General features: G+C 39.9%; 2 protein-coding genes across 2 annotated transcripts in view; one reads left to right on the forward strand and one right to left on the reverse strand.

The window, feature by feature from the left end:
• Positions 1 to 24,393, reverse strand: part of LOC128027440 (cytokine-like protein 1) — a 139,641-nt gene that overhangs the window by 110,256 nt on the left and 4,992 nt on the right. The window lies entirely within an intron of this gene.
• Positions 14,977 to 18,961, forward strand: LOC128027438 (homeobox protein MSX-2). Its single transcript, XM_052615060.1, has 2 exons — positions 14,977 to 15,422; positions 18,192 to 18,961. The coding sequence occupies exons 1-2, from the start codon at positions 15,086 to 15,088 to the stop codon at positions 18,599 to 18,601; spliced, it is 747 nt and encodes a 248-aa protein (XP_052471020.1). The 5' UTR covers positions 14,977 to 15,085; the 3' UTR covers positions 18,602 to 18,961.

Here is a 24,393-nt window from a genome sequence, read left to right on the forward strand (position 1 = left end):
AATCTAATAGATTTGTTTTATTTTTATTTAAATTTTTATTTTATTTCATTTGAGCCTTTAAAAAGTTTTAGCTAACAATATAGCAGCACTGACATGCACATGCAATTGTTTTATGTCACCCACATGCACTTCTCTCTGCTGTTAAAAAAAATGTTTTTTTTTTTTATATTTTATTTATTTGAGTGACAAACGGTTTGATTTTATAATTATTAGACTATTATTATTGTTGTTGTTATTTTGTTTTGTTTGAGAAACGGAAAATTTAAATTAAGCTAGATGTTTTTTTCGTGGGTAAAAACAAATAAGCAAATAAACTATTCTTTAATATTTCTTTCACATGCGTGGGCGGCGTTAGGCCCATTTTTAGTCCGATTATTATATATTATTGACTATACATTGCTATCTTTACCTGAATCGAGCCGTGCGTCGCATCGAATCTTTGGGCATGGGGTATATTCCAGGCTTTAAGGAATAGGCTGCGCTGAGCGTGGGTGTGAGGCGAGGACAATGCAGATAAGAAGCCCAGACGCCACCGACCCTAGAAGTGCAGTGTTGCTCTTTATATGAGATCTATATTTGCAAGAAATATAGTCGCAACAGCCAAACAATATGAAGAAACGATGTGACTAAATTGCAGAGCTGTATCAGATGAACTCTTATTCTGCTTTAGGACAGACAGTGAAGACAGGCTGAGTTGAAAAGTGGCGTTTCAGGGCCGCTCACGCACAAATGCATAAGATCATTTTTATCCACAAACAAAAAAATACGAAAAATATAGCTTCATTTTCGTTTTTCCGTTTTTCAGACAGAACGAAATATTAATAATAGTGATGTAATAATAATAGAATCAAACTGTCACTCCTCTTTTTTTCTTTTTGTAACTGGTTTGATTTGATCATGTCATATCCTCTTGGTCTGAATGCAGTTATTGGATAGAATATTGTAGTAAGATTGGAGATTAATCCAAATAAGCATGACGTTACAGTAAAAATATTACTATACATTTAAAACAGTGTATTCTTCGAATTTCAGTAGCGTGCAGATGCTCTTTTATGTCAGGACCACGGCGACAGCAGCTCGGACAATCGCTTCGCTTGCTCACATTATGTAATCTATAACAGGAAAATCATACTGTTTTTTATGAAATGTTGTTGAGAAAGAAATGTGTCGTTTTAAGGACGTAACATCTCGTTATTACGAGAAAATATGCCGTTTTAACTAAACAACTCATTATTATCATGAGAGCGGAAAAAAATGATATGTGTGGAAGCAATGCCTCAACGTATATTTGTTTGTTAAACAGCAAATAAACTCCCCTGTATACCAGAATCAGTTTGGAGCGGGGCTCGAACCAGCGGTTGTAGCGGTGTATAGTGGTCAACAAGACTAGGACCATTGCCTCCAACTTCTGTAGCTGCACAGCTTTTACACACTCTCTGGTCGACTTCCGTTATCATGTATGATTTCTTGTATTGGAAATTAAATGACTCAAAGCTAATTGAATATTTCGAACCAGCACTTTATGTATATACATAAAAGGTATTTGGGTAGTAAATGATATATAAACTAGGGTTTGTAATTGTTAAATAATTAACAGTTACATTCAAGTAGGATAAAGATGTGTAATCGGCCTATGTTCAATGTTTGTAGCGATTAAAATATATAAAAAGTTACTTAATATTCCTATCAGTTCACAGGCACTTCTTCCGCTTAAACGATCTGTGGTAAATTAGTCTGGTCTGGTTCTGTTCGTCTTTGATTGGGTGAGAACAGTTCATTATTACTGGCTGTGGAAATCAGCGGGCGTGGCTCATTATACTACAAGGAAAACGCCGTAAATAACGCGCGCTTTTGTGCATTCAGAACGGCGTTTTTTACGGCGTCCTGTGGCAAGCCGACGGCGTTAAAAGCGGCGCTTTTTACAAACACTAAAACGCCGTTTTTTGCGGCGTTTTTTACGGTTTACGCGCGTTTTTTACGGCGTCTGCTATAAGGACGGCGTATTTGACGGCGCTAATACCGTTTTAAACGCCGTAAAAAACGGCGTTTTGTATGCAAACGCGTTTAATCTAGGCGTAATTCTGACCCTTTTGGCTTGCCATATAAACGCGCCGCTTTGCACTCGCTCCCGCGTCCGCATCACTCTAATTAAACGCGCCGCTTCGCGCTCGCACCCGCCTCACTCTCATTAAAGGCGCAGCTTCGCGCTCGCTCCCGCGTCACTCTCATTAAACGCGCCGCTTCACGCTCGCTCCTGTGTCCGCGTCACTCTCATTAAACGCGCCGCTTCACGCTCGCTCCCGCGTCACTCTCATTAAACGCGCCGCTTCACGCTCGCACCCACGTCACTCACATTAAACGCGCCGCTTCGCACTCGCTCCTGTGTCCGCGTCACTCTCATTAAACGCGCCGCTTCGCACTCGCTCCTGTGTCCGCGTCACTCTCATTAAACGCGCCGCTTCACGCTCGCTCCCGCGTCACTCTCATTAAACGCGCCGCTTCACGCTCGCACCCACGTCACTCACATTAAACGCGCCGCTTCGCACTCGCTCCTGTGTCCGCGTCACTCTCATTAAACGCGCCGCTTCGCGCTCGCTCCCGTGTCCGCGTCATCTCATTAAATGCCCCCCTTCGCGCTCGCACCCGCGTAATTCTCATTAAACGCGCCGCTTCGCACTCGCTCCTGTGTCCGCGTCACTCTCATTAAACGCGCCGCTTCACGCTCGCTCCCGCGTCACTCTCATTAAACGCGCCGCTTCACGCTCGCACCCACGTCACTCACATTAAACGCGCCGCTTCGCACTCGCTCCTGTGTCCGCGTCACTCTCATTAAACGCGCCGCTTCGCGCTCGCTCCCGTGTCCGCGTCATCTCATTAAATGCCCCCCTTCGCGCTCGCACCCGCGTAATTCTCATTAAACGCGCCACTTCGCGCTCGCTCCCTTGTCCGCGTCACTCTCATTAAACGCGCCGCTTCGCGCTCGCACCCGCGTCACTCTCATTAAACGCGCCGCTTCACGCTCGCACCCGCGTCACTCTCATTAAACGCGCCGCTTCGCGCTCGCACCCGCGTCACTCTCATTAAACGCGCCGCTTCGCACTTGCTCCCGCGTCAGCGTCACTCTCAAACGCGTCGGGAAGTAAACTGGACATCATCTGTACTGGGATCAGGGACATCACTCCGGGGGGGGCACACTGACACGTCCACTTTAACCATTACATTGGTTAATAGCGAGTGAGCTGTTCTCTACAGATTATTTCAATAGAGGAGTCTTTATAATACACACACACAGACACACACTCACACACTCTCTCTCTCACACACACAAACACACACACGCACACACATACACACACACACACAGACATAGACACACTCTCTCTCTCACACACACACACACACACGTTTGTTTTTGTGTAAAGTGTGTTCATCCCATAGGTGTAATGGTTTTTATTCTGTAGAAACTGTATATTCTATGTCCCTTCACCAACCCTACACCTAACCCTAACCCTCACAGGAAACTTTGTGCATTTTTACTTTCTCAAAAAAACTCATTCTGTATGATTTATAAGTGTTTTGAAAAATGGGGACATGGGTTATGTCCTCATAAGTCACCCTCTCCTTGTAATACCTGTGTCATACCCATGTTATTATACAGAGTTGTGTCCTGATATGATACAAAAACATGCCCACAAACACACACACACACACACACACACACACACAGTCACACACACACACACACACACAGTCACACACACACACACACACACAGTCACACACACACTCGTCTGTGGCCTCATGATTGCTCCTATAATCACAGCTGGTCTTGGCGTCTGTATTTCTAGAAGAGTAACTTCACTGAAGAATGCAGCTGAAAGCGGAGCTGATGTTTCACTCAGGTCCTTTAGCTTACTGAATCACCCAAACGAGTTCTGATGAGTGTGTTACGAGTGTGTTTGAACTCCACTGCACTTTACATTTGCATTTACATTTAATCATTTAGCAGAGACTTTTATCCAGAGTGACTTACAAATGAGAACAACAGAAGCAGTCAGGTCAACAAGAGAACAACAACAGTATACAAGTGCCATGACGAGTCTCAGTTAGTCTAGTACAGAACACAGAGCCAGGGACTTTGATCCCAAATCAACAGAAAACAAACAAACAAGGAAAACTACGGCATGCAGTTGTCCAGAGAAACACATGATTCCCTGCAGCTCATAAACGCCAGCGCTGCATCAATCAAAGAGATGTGGTAACTATGGTTACAGCTGCCCTCAGCAACCAGCTCCCTTAGCAACATGTATGATGTATCAGATCAAGTGACCCGCCCCCCAGATCTGACACGCCCCTCTGAAACCAAACAATCACAGGATCATAATTCATCAGAATTCTCCATATTCTGATCCTGAGTTAACGTTCATCTCGGATCACTTCATCCTCCGAACCTGAGCTGACCTCCAGTTAATGGAGCGTTTTATCTGCTGGAACTCGAGCGAGTCAGAGGGAGCAGCCGACACTGATCTTAAAAATGCCCAAAACAAACAAATAAGTTGCTCTTAACTGCTTAACGGCTAGATTTTGTCTCAGAAGACTCAAAGCTCAGTGCTGATGATGAGGTTGAAATTACAGGCGGCTTCCACAGGAAGGAAAAGCCCATCACATCATATCAGAGGAACACACTCTCCTCCCGTGAAGAGGTGGATTCTGGGAGGGAAAAGCGGACAGACAGTTTAACACACACATTACTGTAGCGGTGGGAGAAAACAATCAGTACTGCATTCAGCTGACAGCTTATGAACAAACGCGCTAACAGTGACATTAACACAACGCTCAACGCTCAAGTTTTCTGGATTTTAAAAAAGTTCTCAAAACATAAGCACAAAACACTCAGTACATCATTCACAGAATGTATGCTCCTAGATGTTACTTTTTGTTTGAGAACATTCAGAAGAGAACATTCCCAAAATGTTTGCAAATTGATCAATTGGGATGTTCCCTGAAGACCGAATCATTTAAACAACTGGCCACTTTGAACATTCAGAGAACATTGGGAAGTCATGTTTTTATAACTTAACTGGGATTCTTGCTAAATGTTCTTATAACGTATTTGAAGTATATTTGGAATATATATAAGTGGTGCCATGGACAGCCTGTATCAACACTGGAGAAGACTACATCAATGCAAATCATGTTACAGCACAATAAACCAGGTGTGAAATGCAATGCAACACAACTTTCGCTTGCAATGAGGACGAAAGAAGCGACCTGATCACCGGTTACATTACTGTTACATGAACAGTGACACACACTTTAATAATGACTTCATATCACACACAGAAGAAACGCGTCCCAGTCAAACACATGCAGACTCACAATCTTCTCATCTGGAGGGTGGAGGTTCAATCCAAGACCAGAGAAGAAATTGCAGACAAAAAAGGTAATTTTCCATGGAGCTATAATGTGTCTTTAATTGTGCTGTCAGGCACCGGTCTGATCCGCTGACACACAGTCCTCTCTCTCTGCTGTTTACTTTAGTGTGTGTGTGTGTGTGTGTGTGTGTGTGTGTGAGAGAGAGAGAGAGAGAGAGAGAGAGAGAGTGAGATCATTGATCAAAAGCATAGAACATCACAAATGTGCAGCAGTTACTTCATAACTGACCTCTTTATACCACACACACACACACACACACACGCACACACACACACTCACATACACACATACACACACACACACACACACACACCCACACACACACACACACACACACACACACATACACACACACACACACACACACACACACACACACACACATACACACACACACACATACACACACACACACACACACACACACACACATATATATATATGTTGGTACTCCAATCATCATCAGGACGTTCCCTAGGAGTAATGGCATTTATACAGAGCTAATCACATTTGCTATCTTCTAATCCTGAGGATAAACTTAATCTTTAATAACATCATCTTTAATAAAAACAGTTTAGTGTGTTAATTTAGCCTTTGAATAACAACAGCTGTGCTCATCTAATGAGCGTATATCATAGACTTATATTGTTTATATTAAATGTATATGATGACGACAGACTAACACAAACCCTAGAAGAACATGTAAAACCCACATTATTTCTGGATCACATTAAACTGACTGATTCAGCTCACTTCTGGAGACAATTTTGTCCGTAAAGTATTACAAAGTACAGTTAAACATGACATACCCCACCCGCTGCTGCTACACACACACACACACACACACACACCCACACACACACACAAATAATTGGTTTGGACATAATTTACTGCTCGGTTGGTAATGAAGCATTTCAGCATCTGATAGAACTCAAAGCCTCTGGCTGCTGCGTCCCTGAGAGAGAGACCTCCGCACAGATAACATTACTGTGTTTATTGAAAACACAGGAAAGCGAATCTACAGCAATACCCCGGTAAAACCCCAACATCTGTGACCGTGACCTCCCATCACCAGTCTGTGCATCATCTCTAGCAGTGAGCTGATAATCAGTCAGTTCTGGGTCCTGCATCTTACACTGCTCCTCGTCTGCTCTACTGCTGTCATCTGAGGAATAGTGATTCTGGCTTTATTCAACAGCCCTCATGTAACTGATTTCCTTCCTGAGTAGAAGATAAAAGGAGATGTTCCCCCGTGAATATAATGAAAGTCAATGATGATTTATACAGTCAAGCTGTAAAGACGATAAAAGCGTCATAAAAATATAATTATTTACCTATATTGAAGCAGAAAAAATGCTTTTCTTTCAGATCCACTTCATCAGACTCGACTGAACACACACACACACACACACACACACACACACACACACACAGGGTAATGTCAGGAAAATGAGTCCCTGCTGTTGTCAAGGTCAGCTGTGTGTGTAACTGGCGCTGAGGGTGAGAATATAAACACACACACACAGACACACACTCAATTACAGACATTTATCGGCTCACGTTACAATAACAGACCAGCAGAAACAGGTTTGATTTACTTTACGTCTGACTGCTGACCGAAGCACATCGTCATGGAAACCTGCAGCCAATGAGAGAAGGTGGGCGTGGCTCTGAGAGCAGACAGGAAATCATCAGCTGAAGTGTGAGAAGTGCAGCTTTACTGCTGTGAATAACATCATATGAGCTGCTGCTGACACGTTTCATCATCGTCACAGCACTGAAACCAGAAAAGGACTGCCAGGTTATTTATAGGGTTCAAACGCAGGAAAATCCAACACTTGTTTACTCTTACCGGCACTTATTTCCTGTACAGAGAGGAAGCTTTGTGCATGTGATTGGGTTTGGACAGTAAATGTGTTCCATTCCTAAAGAACGGCTGTTGAGACCCAACAAACAACACACACTCACTCTCTCTCTCATTCACACACACACACTCACACACACACACACACACGTGTGCGCGCACACACACACACTCTCTCTCATTCACTCTCTCACACACACACACACTCACACACGCTCACACACACACACACATACACACACACACACACACACTCTCTCACACACACACACTCTCTCTCTCTCAAACAGAAGTATTTTTAAATACCCCTGATTCTGAATCTCTTCCCCTCTGTATTATCTTCATGCTCAAATATAATTTCCCAGGTTGATGTGTTTGTAAAATAAGGAAAGTTGCCCATTGTTAAGGGCAGTTATGAACACTGCTCTTTCTCTTTCTATCAGGCGTCTTCTGAAAAGTGAAAGTCGTGACATTTGCCAAGCATGGAGACCCATACTTGGGATTGGTGCTCTGCATTTAACCCATCCAAGTGCACACACACAGCAGTGAACACACACACACACACACACACTAGCTGCGTTTCCACTGGGGAGCTTAAACCGGGCGTGCTAGTGTGTGTCAGGGCCAGTCGTGTTTCCACTGTCACTTCCGGGGCTTAATCGTGCCTCTCCAGGGCTTCCTCGGGGCCAACGGCCAGAAAACAAAATCCTTGGGCCAAAGCATAGACAGTAAAAGAAATGGACACAGCGACCCCATTGGAACTCAATTGAGACAAGTGAAGCCCATTTTTAGCGTTTTTTAGCACTTCCGTTTCTGACGCGCAGACTCAAACGAAGCTTGACGACGTCAGCAACCTGTCTGACAGATGTAAATCTTCTAGTAGCTGTGTGTGAAAACTGCCATCGTTAATCTTGCAGAGACGGCGAGCTTGAGCGGGGAGTTCTTTGGCGTGAGTGAGCAGGAGTAAGTATTCTGATTAATTATTTTGTATAGTATTTTAAAATGTAACGCCAGTATGTCATATTAAGTGAATTGCCTGCGAGCTTCTCCTCCTGTCTTTACGGTAATGCGACAGAGAGCCGAGTGGTTATGACGCAATCGTTAGCCTATTTTTTACAAAAACGGTTTATACAGGGCCATAATGTAACATAGAAGGTAATGGAGCCCTTTATTCATTGTCGTGTATCTTTAGAGATAAATAATGGACAAACAGAGTCTTTAAACGCCTCAGATGTAAAGTTATTCGATGTCAAAGTGACGCCAAAATGAATGGGAGTCAATGGGAATGCAAACGCAAGTGAAGTTCTGCTACAAGATTGCAGCCCCCACCCGACTTCAACTTCCGGTCGAGTTCCTTGCCCCTTGGGCCAAAGTGGGTCAGCTGGGGGTAGAGGAGGGGTTATGAATAGGGGTGCTCCGATCATGATCGGCCGATCGTTATGCGTATCTCGTCAGTAAAGCCGGTTCTCTAATCAGCGGTTAATTCCATCAGGTGCATGATTTCACATAGAGCAGCTGTTACTACACAGAGCCGTTGTTAATAGAGAAGATGCGCAAATCACGTTAATTTTCAGCGTTTATTGGCGCATCTTCTCCATTAACAACGGCTCTGTGTAGTAACAGCTGCTCTATGTGAAACTCAGCAGCAAGTGTTTGAAATAACTTGATCCGATGTGGATTATAATCACTAAACAAGGCAGAAATATTTTTTAAGCGATGTAAAAGAGTATGCACGCTAAACATTAACGTAACCATAGTAAACACGGTAAATGCAACCAAGAGAAATCTCGAAATCAGACGTCAGCTTCTTAGTCTCTATCACACTACCTTGTGTAGGCTATTTATTTAGTAACATATTTTATCTGTCGTCTTATCTGAGATTTTAGCTCACGTTGCCTATCATCAAAATATAATAGCCTAATGATTTTTGTTCGGGAGCTTTTACAAAAATAGAGAGTCTGCCCTGCGGATCATTTCAGAAAGATAACAGCTAAACAATGGATGAAAAGTTTAGAGCCCTGTTGATGATTAAGTCTAGAGTGTGTCCACCTTTGTGTGTGGGTCCATGTACATGCTGAATCGAAAAAAAGAAGAAGCCTCAAGTCCAAATATTCATTTATCACCAATTAAGTGTTTGACAAACACTTCCTGCTTCGATGTCCAGATCTGAATCAACCGAGTCGCGAACAAAAAATATATATATATTCTAAGTAAACAACAATAGCCCAATTTTAGTAAAAAAATTTTTATTGAGACTATAAAAAAATAATTCTGCATCTATTTTTAGGTGTGCCAGCTGCCACTGTGGGTGACACAGGCACACCCTGGCACACCTGTGGCTAGGCCACTGAGCTATAACACCAGCATTAAACACTTTTTTTTTTTTAAATAAATCGAGCTCAAAAGTCACTTTCAGTCAGTGTGTTTGATATACCTTGATCTGATGTGAATTATAATCACCATACAAGGCAGAAATATTGAAATGATGCCAAAAAAATGACCGCTTAGATAAATCAGACGTCAGCTTCTTATTCTCTGTCACAATTGTGTATTTATTTAGTAACTTATATTATCTGTCAAAAGTCACGTCTGGAGAGTTTGGCTATATGCAGGACCCTAATGCAACAGTTTTATAGTTCTTCAGAAACTGATCAAATAAATCAAATTAAAATACATTTTCTTATTTTAATGAATCATTAGAACAGTTAGAACACACCCTGGTTAACTGCTAGTTAGTCAGACTAGTTCATGCAACTGGCCGAAGGCTAGCAGGTTAAGGACCTTGAAAGCAAGTTCAACTCTCATTACTCTCTCTCTCTCTCTCTCACACACACACACACACACACACACACACACTATATCTCACACACACGCACACGAGTAATTGTGAATTTGTAGTGTTGACTTTTACAGTTAGCCTTGTAATGGAAATATATCGCTGTGTCGACGTTTTAATGCAGTCCGTTAAACGGCTTCGCTCAAGCGCGGGAGAATCTGTGGATCCATCAGAGCAGAAAAGCGCGCGCAAGTAATGGAAGAAGAATTTATCGCGGGAAAATACAGAGCAGAAAATGAAACAGTTTATTTTTCAGCATCCCTAAATTCTGTAGCAATTCATCTGCCCAATTTGATTACGACGGCACAAATTAAACAATAAAGAGCTGTCTAATGGGGAATTAATTATGGGGCTCTTGGGGTTTGAAAGGGGGAATGTTAGCGCGCGAAACGAGACAAACGGCCGCGCACTCAATGTGTGGCGGGACTGATAGTGGCGCGCGAGCTGATCGTAAAGATGAGGCGGAATCAATCGCGCTTTAACGACCTCATTAAACTGAGCTGACCTCCCGCACAGACGGAAAACAGAAGCAGACACGCCTCTGTCGGATTTATCGCTGCAGTAGTGTGCGGCGCTGAACGCTTCCGTGATTAGAAACCGCTCCAGACCGAACAGAAAGGATTCAGCTCCCAGGAAAGTGTCCCAAAAAAAAGTAGATCCGAAGATGGATTCATAATAATAATCATAACAATAATCATAATTTGTACACAGTAAATTACTTTGAAGGTGCTGAAATCAACACATACGTTTGAAAATAAAGTTATTTTTTTGGCATCAGTGATTGCAGGAAGAACTTTTAACATTCATGGGATCTGGAATTCTTTGGGAAGCCAAAATTATTCTTCCATGGCATCACTGCAAAGACCATTCTGAAAACTTTATTTTTAAGAGACAAAAGAGTCAGTCCGACGCATAATTTCATATTAACTCAAATATTCTTTTTTTTTTTTGCAGTTGTTAAGCGAAAAGATTACAGATTAAAATACACTGAAATATAACAGGCTTTACAACGAACCCTGAAAAAAGTACTAGATTTAAATACATTTAAGAAAAATGGGAAAATTGCACTAACCCTAAAAAAATAATACATTAAAAGATCCACCATTTATCATGATGCAAGAAGAAAAGGCTTAAATATTCAATTAAAATGTCATTAATAAATACCGAGCAAGTATCAAAATCTCTCATTTACGTAGCCTATTTATTTGTTGTACTGTTTTAATGATGGTTAATCATAAATTTATAACCAAACGCCTTTAACCAATAAATATTATTTAAATTCCCAAACAGGCAACCACTGCGGAAAAATATCAACCAATAAAATACTGCAATTGTTTAATGTTTAATCATGTGTCTTTTGAGAAGACCAATTCGTCTTATTTTTCTAATGTGTTTCAGGTGTTTTTACCAAACGGTGTCAGTATTTGATTTGTTTGCTTGTTATCCGCATATTAAGCATTTCATTAAGTTTTATTAAGCACTCGGTCACTAAACCCACACAGCAAACACCTTTCTCGGCTCAGTGGGTTGGGATTAATGCCATTAGCTAGTTCTGTTCATAAAAACTGCTGCTAATTATATTTCATCTGCAGTTAACTGAGACACGAGCTCATTCAGTGGAAGCGGATTTCTCCAGAATCTGTAACAGTTTTCAATATTTCAACAGCTGTCCAAGTTATATTGCAAATGTTTGTGGAAACACAAGATCCATAATTTCAGTTGCCCTATAGATTCATTGACATTGAAAGGTTTCATTCATAAATATGTGTACCCTCATAATAATAATAAACAGATCTGCATGATGCTGGATAAATTATGCTTAACATAGGGATCATTATTCTAAAGAGTTTAGTTTACCATTAAATGAAACCAGAATATTAACTTGGCTATATATAACATTCTTACGAATTAATGTTCATACAAAATGCTGTACTTCAGTTCATTCACAATGCGATAAAAAAGTGCAACAACAATAATATTAATAATAATAATAATAATAATAATAATAATAATAATAAAAACAGAACTAAAATGTGATTGATGACTGAGGAAATTGACTGACATGTTACTAATGTATCATGTCACTGGGGAAAATGATTGATGCATTACTCATAACTCAAACTTTTTTTATGTACTTTCATGTAAAATGAATAATTTGTGTGACATGGGCCACAAACCCAATCATTAAGGTATATTTTAATGGAGATTTTTACATCATCCGAACATCAGCTGAATAAATGATCTCTCCATTGATGTCTGGTTTGTTAGGAGGACAATATTTGTCTGAGATACATCTATTTGAAAATCTGGAATCCGAGGGAGCAAAAAAATAACAAATATTGAGAAAATCATCTTTAAAGTTGTTCAAATTAAGTTCTTAGCAATGTATATAACTAAACAAAAATTTAGTTTTGATATATTTACGCTAGGAAATTTACTAAATATACTATTCATGGAACATAACCTTTACTGAAAAGCGTAATGATTTTTTTCATGAAAGAAAAATAAAAAAATTTGACCCATACAATGTATTTTTGTCTATTTCTGCAAATATATCTGCTGATGACTGCTTTTGTGCTGCAGGGACACTGATATGAATAAATGATTCAAAGATATACTCAATAAGTCTTTACTGATTGCGTCAATGGTTTTGAATGAAAAAAAAAAAGATTCAAAGACTGGTTTCTGAAAAAATTTATATTTTGAACGAATAGGCTGAACTTAATATTCAAAGGTCTTCACAGTAAAGATGAAACCTGCAGAAAGAGTCAGGACCTGTTTTCATCTTCGGTTTTGGTGACCGGATCGTAAGGTTTTTTTTTTTTACAGATTGTAAAAGGGATTTAAAACGTTTTACCACACACTGAGGTCTACAAAAATGATGGCCACATTGCTTCTGTAATGCGAACGCTAACCTAGCTGAATCCTCAGTGAAGACTTCAACTCTTTACTGTATACTTCTACACAAACATATATATATATATATATATATAGAGAGAGAGAGAGAGAGAGAGAGAGAGAGAGAGAGAGAGAGAGAGAGACAGAGAGAGAGAGAGAGAGAGAGAGAGAGATCTGAACTGACAAGCGCTTGCGGAGACAGAGAGCTACACTCGAGTTTAGGAGCTTAAATAACCGTGAGGCATCGAGTGGCCCTTTACGCCTGATTGCGCTAATTGCTTTGAAATAGGAGACATTATCTGTAATGATCTCAGCAGCCAGGTCTTTCATCTTCTGCGAGAGCATCATAATGTTGTGATCAAGCTCTGAACGCGACTCGATCCGCGCATCTGTCGGGAAGAGGACTCTAACATCATGTAAACGACACGAGTCAAAGTACACCGCGTGAGTTTGTGTCTGAAACAGCTTAATGAGACACACATGTTCCGCGGTGACACAGAGCCTGAAATCCTTTGGCTGTTCACCAAGGCCAAACGTTTCCCTCGGACCCTCTTTTGATATCCACGGAACCTTTTAAGTCTTTTAAGTCAGAATTGACAGAGTCTGCATGAAAAGGGTTAAGACAACTCTCGGAGAGAACCACAAAGGCTCTTTGTCTCGTGTGCCTGCCTCCAGACTCGGAATCAAAGGTGGAGTTTGTGAAGTTAAACAAAGCTCTGATGGGACTTACAGTCACAGTTCAGCCCTCATTTGTTGCCCTGAGATTTCAATAAAAACTATGGTAATCACCTTCTCCACGGCACATCTTACCCTAAAGCGCATGATAACTGCCCCAAACTCTGTTCCCTGCACAAACAGCCCACGCAGATATTTACTACTCCCTTACACGAAGGAGATCCGTGCTTTCTCGGCCAGCGGGAGGGTAATGTGTTTCGTGTGTGCAGGTTTGTGTTCATGTTGCTCATTTCTACTGCGGAAGGATCAAACATCCCCGCAGCGCGAGACTTCAAAGCGCGCGACACACAGCGCCACTCATTTCATCTAATGGGCTCTAAGTGTCTCCAAGCATAATTACAGATTTATTCCGTTTAAGTGCCGGATGTGAAATTAAGGAAATGCTAAATTACCGCTTGCGTGTAATTTTATCAGTTACAACCAATTGCAGTTTACGAAAAAGGAGAACTGCTGCACACTATGCATGAAAGTACCAGTAAACTGAAAATATTAACATCAGTAACTGATACTTCTCACTGATATGTTATTAATATTTGTGTTGTATAGCAGTTCGTTGCCTAGCTCTCCTGTCATCGTAATCTCTGATGTGCTCTATTACAGCCGCCAGAAACAGAAAGAGCTAGAAAATGTCTTGCGATGCTTTAAGAAACTACATTTTTCAGACGGAAAGGAATGTCTGGTCGCGAGGGCCTTTGATCCCGCCGCTGCTGGCGCCAAACAACAACATCACCGAGACTAATAATTACTCTAGTAAAACACTAATCACCACTGATTGACTGTTCAGCAATTACTGGAGCTGGTACTGTGCACTGCTAATGTTCTGCAACACAAGCAGCAAAAGAATACGTCAAATTAATGAACTATTGTATAATATCAGATAACACAGGTACATCTGCAAGATGTGTACACACATTTGAAGTCTTTGAGATGTTAGTTTTACTATCATTGACATTTTAAAGACGTCTTTTAAACGTCTATATGATATCTGATAGAATCGTCCTACAGAATTATAGCAGATGTGCTAACACTAAAATATACGTCTTGCAGTCTCTGTGATGTGTGCTATCAGGGACAATTAGTCAAACAATAATTGTAAATGCAGTTTTTGTATCTTTAATTTGGTACAATACACAGTACTTTATTTAGCTCTGTGTTTGCTCAAATACTCAACACAGATCGTAAACAAACACAACAGACAAACTTCAGGAGAAACTTAAGCCCCACCCCGCTCTGTTCTGATTGGATGACCCTGTGTTATTAGATTACAGTACTCCAACTTCACAGCAGCATCCGAGCTCTCCAAGTCAAGCTCGTGCATGGCCCCAGTTATCACCATGACCTCTCTCGACACTGGTTTGAAAGCTGAAGTGATTTCAGGAGATAAAGGAGAGATGCAGACCAGCATCAGTGTGGAGGAGGACGAGAGACCGAAGATCCTCCCGTTCAGTGTTGAAGCGCTGATGGCAGATCGGAGACCGAGCAGCTCTTCCGCCGGAACCTCGCATGCTCTCATCCCGGAGGCAGACTCAGACCGGGCCGGTGCTCGTCTGGCATTCTCTGTTGACGTTCTGAAACTGCACGAGAGCGCGCCGGTGAAGGCGGAGAGCCCGGAGCGCGCGGAGCGGAGCACGTGGATTCATCAGCTCTCTCCCCGTGAGTAACAGCCAAAGCTCGTTATGTCCATCATAAACTGTTGCATGATTTCACCGGGTACATACGAGCTCAGATTCACACCTTACGAAAATTAACCATTGTTTTATTATAGATAATGTGCAATAGCCTAACCGTGCTTTTCTTTTGGGAGAGGGGTGGGGGTTGTTACCATTTTTATACACTGTAAAACCCGACAAGTTAACTTAACTCAAATCGTTTGAGTAAACCGATTGCCTTGACTGTAATACCCGACAAGTAAGCTAAACTCAAACGGTTTGAGTAAACAGATATCCTTAAGTTATGTTAACTCAAACCATTTGAGGAAACTGATTGCCTTAAACCATTTAAGTTTAAAAAACTAACAGTTATGAGTACTCTGAACTTAATTCAGTTGAGTTCCCTGAAAGAAGATATACATTGCAATTAAGTGATTAAGTGATTAATTGAGCTTTAGTGATGAACACCTGCTGTTAACAAACAGAATCACTGAAGAAAAGAGAGAAAGGAACAACAGCTGACTTCAGACACAGCCTCACTCAAACCTGACAAGTTATGTTAACTCAAACCGTTTGAGGAAACTGATTGCCTTAAACCATTTAAGTTGAAAAAACTAACAGTTATGAGTAATCTGAACTTAATTCAGTTGAGTTCACTGAAAGAAGATATACATTGCAATTAAGTGATTAAGCGATTAACTAAGTGCTGATTGAGAATTAGTGATGAACAGCTGCTGTTAACAAACAGAATCACTGAAGAAAAGAGAAACACAAGAACTACTACAACTGACTTCAGACACAGACTTAGATGAAATCAACTGAAATAAAATACATGAAATCTCTCAAGATCTGATGAAACAACCCCACAAACAGCATCACCAGCTCCACTTATTAATAACCAGACTGACTTTATTTCTGTCAGACGTCTACAGAAGATCTTATTGAGAATGAACTAAGGTTTAGATGTTGATTTATTGTTTCATTTGAAGTAACCATGTTAGAGATCACTGTTTGCTTTAGTTGGGCTCTTGACCCTTGACTTCTGTCTTAGTCTTTTCTCTGGCTGTTATAACTGTGTGTTTCTAAAACACATTTGTTGTAACTCAAAAGCCCCAGAAGAAATGACATCAGGTGTTAACCTGTACCTAGGTGTAGGATGTTATACTTCATATAGGTGATGATAATTATTCATTATTATTCACAAATATTGATCTGTCTAATCGTAGTCTAATCTCTGAGGAAACAAATGTGTAATTAGTAGAAGTGGATCTAATACAAGTGACACTAAGAGTCTGTGATAATCAGTTAATATAAAAATGGCTTCATAAACATTTTGTACACATACATTTGTATTCCATCCCAGTAGTTGGTCAGACACAGACATCAATAATCAGAATATGAACCTCAACAATGGTGACAAAAAAACATGCTGCAATGCATGCTGGGTACTATTGTAGTACAAAACTCATCCATGGCGCCCAGCATGCTCTGCAGCATTTTTTTTTTTTTTATGGTCACCATTGTTGAGGTTCATATTCTGATTATTGATGTCTTTGTGTGACTGTTTGACACCATAGAAGACCACACTGTTTGGAAAGTCTTTGTATTAACTGATTATCACAGAAGCACTGGCTCTTAGAATCACTTTTACTACAATCAAATTACACAACACCTATTTCATCAGAGATTAGACTCCTAGCAGTTCAATAATTGATGATTATCATCACCGATATAAAGTATAACAATCTACATCTAGGTACAGGTTAACACCTGATGGCATTTCTTCTGGGCTTTTGAGTTATAACAAATATGTTCTAGAAACACACAGTTATAACAGCCAGAGAAAAGACTAAGACAGAAGTCAAGGGTCAAGAGCCCAACTAAAGCAAACACTGATCTCTAACATGGTTACTTCAAATGAAACAATAAATCAACATCTAAACCTTAGTTCATTCTCAATAAGATCTTCTGTAGACGTCTGACAGAAATAAAGTCAGTCTGGTTATTAATAAGTGGAGCTGCTGATGATGTTTGTGGAGTTGTTTAATCAGATCTTGAGAGATTTCATGTATTTTATTTCAGTTGATTTCATCTAAGTCTGTGTCTGAAGTCAGTTGTAGTAGTTCTTGTGTTTCTCTTTTCTTCAGTGATTCTGTTTGTTAACAGCAGCTGTTCATCACTAATTCTCAATCAGCACTTAGTTAATCACTTAATTACTTGAATGCAAAGTTTTAAAACTTACAGGGTTTAAATCAAGGCAATCTGTTTACTCAAACGGTTTGAGTTAAGTTTACTTGTCAGGTTTTACAGTGTAGCCTTAAATACCTTAGTTAAACTATGGTAAGTGTAGCATGTTTTTATTATTATTATTTAGTAAAACCATGGTTATTTTATTTTTTAAGATAGGCCTACTTGGTTTGACTTTATTGAGGACACCATGATCGATTAAATTTGCATTTAACATATTTAAATGTTCTGAAAGTCATTCAAGACCGACCACGTTCAAGTGCTCCAATAATGTGATCACAAGACATTTATGAGCATGTTTATGATTATTAAAATCTGCATATGACACATTGTACTACAATTATGGTTGGTACTATTATGAACTTATTTACATCAGTTTGATTTAAGTTCAGGTGAGGTACGTTTAATGCAACATTGCCTAAATCTCATTATATTGGCATTATGAGGTGTGGAGTAATCGTTCAGCTGAGCTCAGAGGTAGTGTGAGAGATGACAGTAAAGCTCGATGTGTTGTTGTTGTCTCCAGGGCGTCTCAGTCCTCCAGCGTGTCCTCTGAGAAAACACAAAACCAACCGGAAGCCTCGGACCCCGTTCAGTACGTCACAGCTGCTGGCGCTGGAGCGGAAGTTCCGTCAGAAACAGTATCTGTCCATCGCAGAACGGGCCGAGTTCTCCAGCTCGCTGAACCTGACCGAGACTCAGGTGAAGATCTGGTTCCAGAACAGACGAGCTAAAGCCAAGCGGCTCCAGGAGGCCGAGCTGGAGAAGATAAAACTGGCCTCTAAACCGATGCTTCCTCCCGCCTTCGGCTTTTCATTTCCCGTCGGTGCTCACGCTTCATACACGGGATCACACCCGTTTCACAGACACTCGGTGAGCGTGACTCCGGTGGGACTGTACACACACATGGGATACAGCATGTACCATTCATCTTGAAGCACGGTCCAGTGCATCTGAATCTCTGCGAGGAAATGCTGTCATCTTCAGCGAATCTGTTCCGACAGAAGTGGACTTTACTCTAACAGTGACATTTCACACGTCCTGTACTTTCACAGAGACTCATGAGAACGGATTTGGTCAAAGGTAGGTCAGGAGAAAAGAGTCTGACACTTGCATTCGTAGCAATGCGTTTATGATCAATCCGCGAATGCAAACTGTTTTAAACGACAGCATTTAAAAATAACTGTTTAAATGATTCCCTTCCAAAGGGATCTGAAATGTAAAATATTGTACATTTAGACATAAATTCCATTTATATGATGAATATATTTGTTTAATAAATTAATGACAAACTGTTTATTCTTTTTTTCTTGTTTGTTTATGGTGTAGATTGTGAGAGAGATTATAAGGATAGAAAAAAATAACAAGTATGAAATTGTATTTCCTATTTGATTACTGATGTCAATCCACACTTAAATCTTAAAATTAAATAAGTATCCATAAAAACACCTCTGTGCAAAACAACCTTTCTAACCCAATGCTAAGCAGGTTTTTAAAATGCTAATATTTGTGTTTGTTTGATGAAGCTGACATGTCGATATCTCAATAGTTCTACACAGATTTAAACTATATCTTAATTTGTAGACCCAGATTAACATCAGAGTTTTCTTCACCACACTGTGTCCACATGGTAATGGTACATCATTTCTTAATAAATCTATAATAAATAAATCTATGTAAAATGCGACTCGGAAAGGAACAGGCAGTCTTTAAATCATCTGTATTTCCACAGCTGTTGCTTATTGCTCCGAAATAACCCACTGAGATTTCCTTCACTAATATCTACACCCGTCACTCGTGAGAAGTTCAGACGGAGTGAAATTACCTTAAAAGATTGGACTGGAATTATTTTACTAAAGGGATGAATTTACATACGAGCGAACACACGAGGGTTTGGAGGATCTACAGCACATTAAAGATCTCATGTTTACAATAACACATCGAGAGCAATCAAGAGAATCATTTACTGCAGCGGAAACAGCGTTCACCTCAACAAATCTTTATTATATTATTACTAATATTATCATCAAGTCAGCTTTATTTATATAGCGCTTTAAACAAAATACATTGCGTCAAAACAACTGAACAACATTCATTAGGAAAACAGTGTGCCAATAATGCAAAATGATAGTTTAAGGCAAAATAAATGTAATAATTGATGCTGGGTCATATGTTGGCTTGGTGCTTCGAATTTTTTATTTTTTTTTATTTAAGAGATAACCACAGAGTAATTTTCAGGAAAAAATATATATATAAAAATAAAAAAACTCTTATATGAATTATCGGAATTTAAATCTGTTAAAAATGGCCAGGGTTGGACACTTTCTGCTGGGTCTGGAGTCAGTGCTCGGTAATTAATAAAAGCCCTAATGACGATGAGAATCACACGCGTGAACGCGCCGGCTGAAAGCGAGGACGAGCTCACAAAAGATCTGAGGGGAATCTGTTCCTTCTTTTCAGAAGAGGTCTCTCTCTCTCTCTCTCTCGCACTTGTTTTTATCATCCAAAATATCACAACGGGATGTTTGTGAAGAGAATCGCGCTTCATTCGTCTGTCTCCAGAGCTCAGCATCTTCTGCATCTGAGCATCACACACTTCACATTCTGACAGAAACTCCTGCAATACTGTAGGCTATATAATCCTGTATCTGTATATCTGTAATCTGTATATGATAATATAATCCATAAAATAATCTAAACGAACCTACATTTTTGGGTTTAAAAAATAACATTTAAATAAAACCGTGAATTAAACTTTCAAATAGCCTAATAAATAATCACAACCACTAAATTAACCACAATTTACGTTTTTGATATTTACATTCACTTGAAAGAAATGAAACACGAAAATGCAGTCGGTGGAAATGTGTTTAAATTTACAGATTATGAATCTTATTTTTGTTTGATTATTCTTCACTCCTGTTTAGAGGATACACACACACACACACACACACACACATACACCTATACACATATTAAACGTTTTATTCGGTGTTTTCCATGATATTTCAAAAACACTTGATATTATATGTGTCGGTACTGATTGTTTTGAGTCTATTTAAAAGCAAAATATTAATAGTCCATTTGCTTGTAATGTACGTCAAAACTAATTGCATAAATATTTTTCATTCAGTGAAATGATACAAAGTCTGGAAGAAGTAAGAGATCTAACAACATCTAATAATGATAGAAGTGATTCTAGTTATTATGGTTTCAAACGCGCATTAAAAGCCGAGTCGTCTCTGTGGATCAGGTTCCTTCATCTCTAGCGCCACCTCGCGGTTCAACTTCAGCCTTTTAACAGCATATAAACTCGGTGATTTATTTATTTGATGAAGAAATGAACGATGACACTGAAAACTGAGAAAAATACATAGAGTACTGTTCCCGATAGATCTTCTTAAATAAAAGAGCACTTTACATAGACGTGAACTGTAATTCAACAATAAAACAGTCCTAAAATATGAACATCATATGAACCCGACCACACAGTTGTGTCATTTCGACAGTTTACCTCGTCCTGACCCTGTGATGATGTGATGTTCAGGATCGTGTGTCCTTCACTGACAGCAGAAAGGACTATATCGAAGAGAAATCAATCATTTATGAACAATATAAGTTGTTTTATTGCAGTGTTCGATTTATAAATGTGTTCTTTGCTGAAAATGTTAAATATTTTGACTGTTTGATATAACTTTTGTTTTCATGATAAGTTTCTCTGGTTAGAAACATAAATATAAAACAACATATGGCTCTTCAAAAAAAGCTTAATGAATAGCAACACGATCATGTATTAAGATGCTTCGAATCAAATTGTGTAATATTTACCTATTTATTTTGCTGCTGCAATTCATGAGATGAGCATGAGATCATCTACAGATAGAGATCTGCTGATGAAGACTAGTCTGATCATCATCATTCTCCAGATTGGGTTAGTTACTGACACAAGTCTAACATTCATCGTTTCCTTAACCATTTAGCAAACCTATTGTAATGAATTTTGCCACCGCTAGGGGCCACTGGTAATGCAGACTAACACCTATTCTGCCACCACCTTTAATTTCACCCCGGTCTGGTCCGGGAGGAGCACTCAAAACACTCGAGACCAAGAATTATCAAAGAATACACTTTTTATTAACAATAGCAGCCATTTGGCATTGTCTCACTTAAATATCCTGATTACACACACTGGTCATATTTCATTAAACCGTGACACACATTTAAAAGAGAACCCAAGTACTCACTCCAAATTCACAGCACACAATAAATTAGGTGAAATCTCATACACAGCACACTTAATTAGAAACTCCAAACCTAAATCACATGCTCTATGTGAAACAACCAGCACAGGCAATCAACATACTTCAGGAGGAAAGTAATCACAAATGACTGAGTACAACCATAACCCACACAACTCCGTAATAATAAAATAACTTCGGACTTCCCTGTCCACGTCCAACGACACCCTGCCGTCACTGTGAGGACTCAACCTTCCCCTCCGCGGAAATGCTGAGAAGGTTTCTTTCAAACAGCCTGCCAAGTCCACCTACACTCGCTTCCCTATCTATCTAAGTTTACCCCCCACTGTCTACCTCCGGGCCAATAAGTGGGACCCCGGTTTTCTTCACGCCGGTGGTGCTAGCCAACCACGAACGCAACGGATCCCTTGCTTTTGTGAACCCAGCAGGCTTTACAAACACAGCGTCTCAGTCTCTTTCACAGTTCATTATTAGGCATCAGCGCGTCCTCACCTTTCCCCGCCCCCATATTTAAAAGCCTCCCAAAATTGTTCATTGTCCACAGGTGTACTCACAGACATCGTTCCTTCCGTAGCAATGACGTCACACCATCAATAGAATCATAATCATTACACTATTTCACATTTCAAATATAGGTGACCTCAAAGGTCCCGTTTTACGTGCTTTTTTAAGCTGTGATTGTGTTTACAGTGTGCAATACTATAACATGTTCATGTTTCGCGTGTAAAAACACAGTATTTTTCACACTATTCACTTATCTGTACTGCTGTTATCACTGTCATAAAAATGGGCTGATGACTTCCTTCTTCTGTAAAGTCCCTCCTTCAGAAATACGTAACGAGTTCTGATTGGGCCAGCGGTTCCTGTGTTGTGATTCGACAGCAGCTGAGCGCACGCGGCCCTCCTGGAAACGTGATTGGACTAGTTTTGGGAGTAGTTTTGAGAAGCAAGTGGGCAGGATTTGTTTTGAAAACCTGGCAATCCTGATCTGAAGATGTACATTATAAGTTAATGTGGATATAATCACCGGAGCGTTTTTACTGACGAGATGCGCATGAAAATCGCATTTGTTTTTTTGCACAGCCCTAACATCTAGTTAACAAAGCTAATCAGCATTGCTCTTTGTGTAATAAGTCACAGAAATTAAATAAGAAAACGCACCAAATTAAATAATAAAATACACTTACCGGTTGTGGTCCATAAACAACGCCTTCTCCAGACAAAGAGAACTGCTCCATCTTTCAGGAATAATCTTTGTGTGAATCCGGCATTAAACTGATTGAGATTGAGGAAGCTGTCCTTAGCAAAATGAGCTGCAAATAGTTTTACATGTGGATTATAATTTTCGGGAACTGAGTTAAACATAAATTGTAACCATTAATCTCCAAATACAGCGTTCCTGGGAAGCCCAAACAAAGATGACTGGACTCCGAGATGAAAATAACAGCGTTTCAACGACATGTCGAACACAAACGCAGCTCTTCCTTCTTCTCCGTTGGAACTTAACAAGACCACGCCCCCTTTTTCTGAATTCATGTGTTTTATTGATGTCATTGCTGAAGGAACTAGAGGGATGTAGTCCAAACTGGTAGTTTTTTGTAGGCGAATTCTGATAAATAAAATATCTCGCTTGATATTGAACTTTGAGCTTTAGAATTTTACAGATATTATTTATACTCTAACAACAACATTACACACTAACTAAAGTTTAAAACATGGAATCACGAAGAACGGGACCTTTAACGGAGGCCAGCTGGTAGGTCACGTGCAGGTAAAGCCGGAAGCTAGTCTGCGGTCCTTTAACCCCTTGTTAGTGCGTCCCATAGACAGTCCCTGATACACGGGTTCGAGTCCCGCTCGGTGCGAGTGCCCGGTGCGGGAGAACACTCACACACACACACACACACACACACACACACACACACACACTCTCTCTCTCTCTCTCTCAAAATTCTCAAAATTAATCAGACTCAAATTAGTGTTTTATTAGAGATTTCTGGTGTAATTTTGGCGAACTCTTTTCTTGTTAACTAATGAGATGGTTATAAAAACAAACAAACAATGGAAGCGTAAACATGATGGAAATTAGCCTGAAACTCTCGTAAATACAGCGATTATAACACTTAGACCACTGCTGTAAATAAAGCATTTTCTGGCTTGTTTTAAAAGTGTTTCATTTAGCAAACACTGATGATCTCTGCTTGTGTTTTATGAAGCGTTGCTGGTTAACTGTGAATTATTCAGTCATGATGGTTGTTAAGCCTTGATTAGTTTGAACAAGAAACTGTTTCATTATATTTCTGTAAATTCAAGAACGATAAGTATATTGTTATCTGTAAATATATCTGTGAATGTTTGTCTTCTAATGCTCGACCTCTGATTGGCTGTCAGCCTGAAATCACTCTAAAATCTATTCCACTCGTTCCTCTGTGTCTCTCAGATTGATTTAAAGCAGTGGCATAGCCATGG

The sequence above is a fragment of the Carassius gibelio genome, chromosome A14 (genome assembly GCF_023724105.1).
Source record: "Carassius gibelio isolate Cgi1373 ecotype wild population from Czech Republic chromosome A14, carGib1.2-hapl.c, whole genome shotgun sequence".
Classification (NCBI taxonomy): domain Eukaryota; kingdom Metazoa; phylum Chordata; class Actinopteri; order Cypriniformes; family Cyprinidae; genus Carassius; species Carassius gibelio.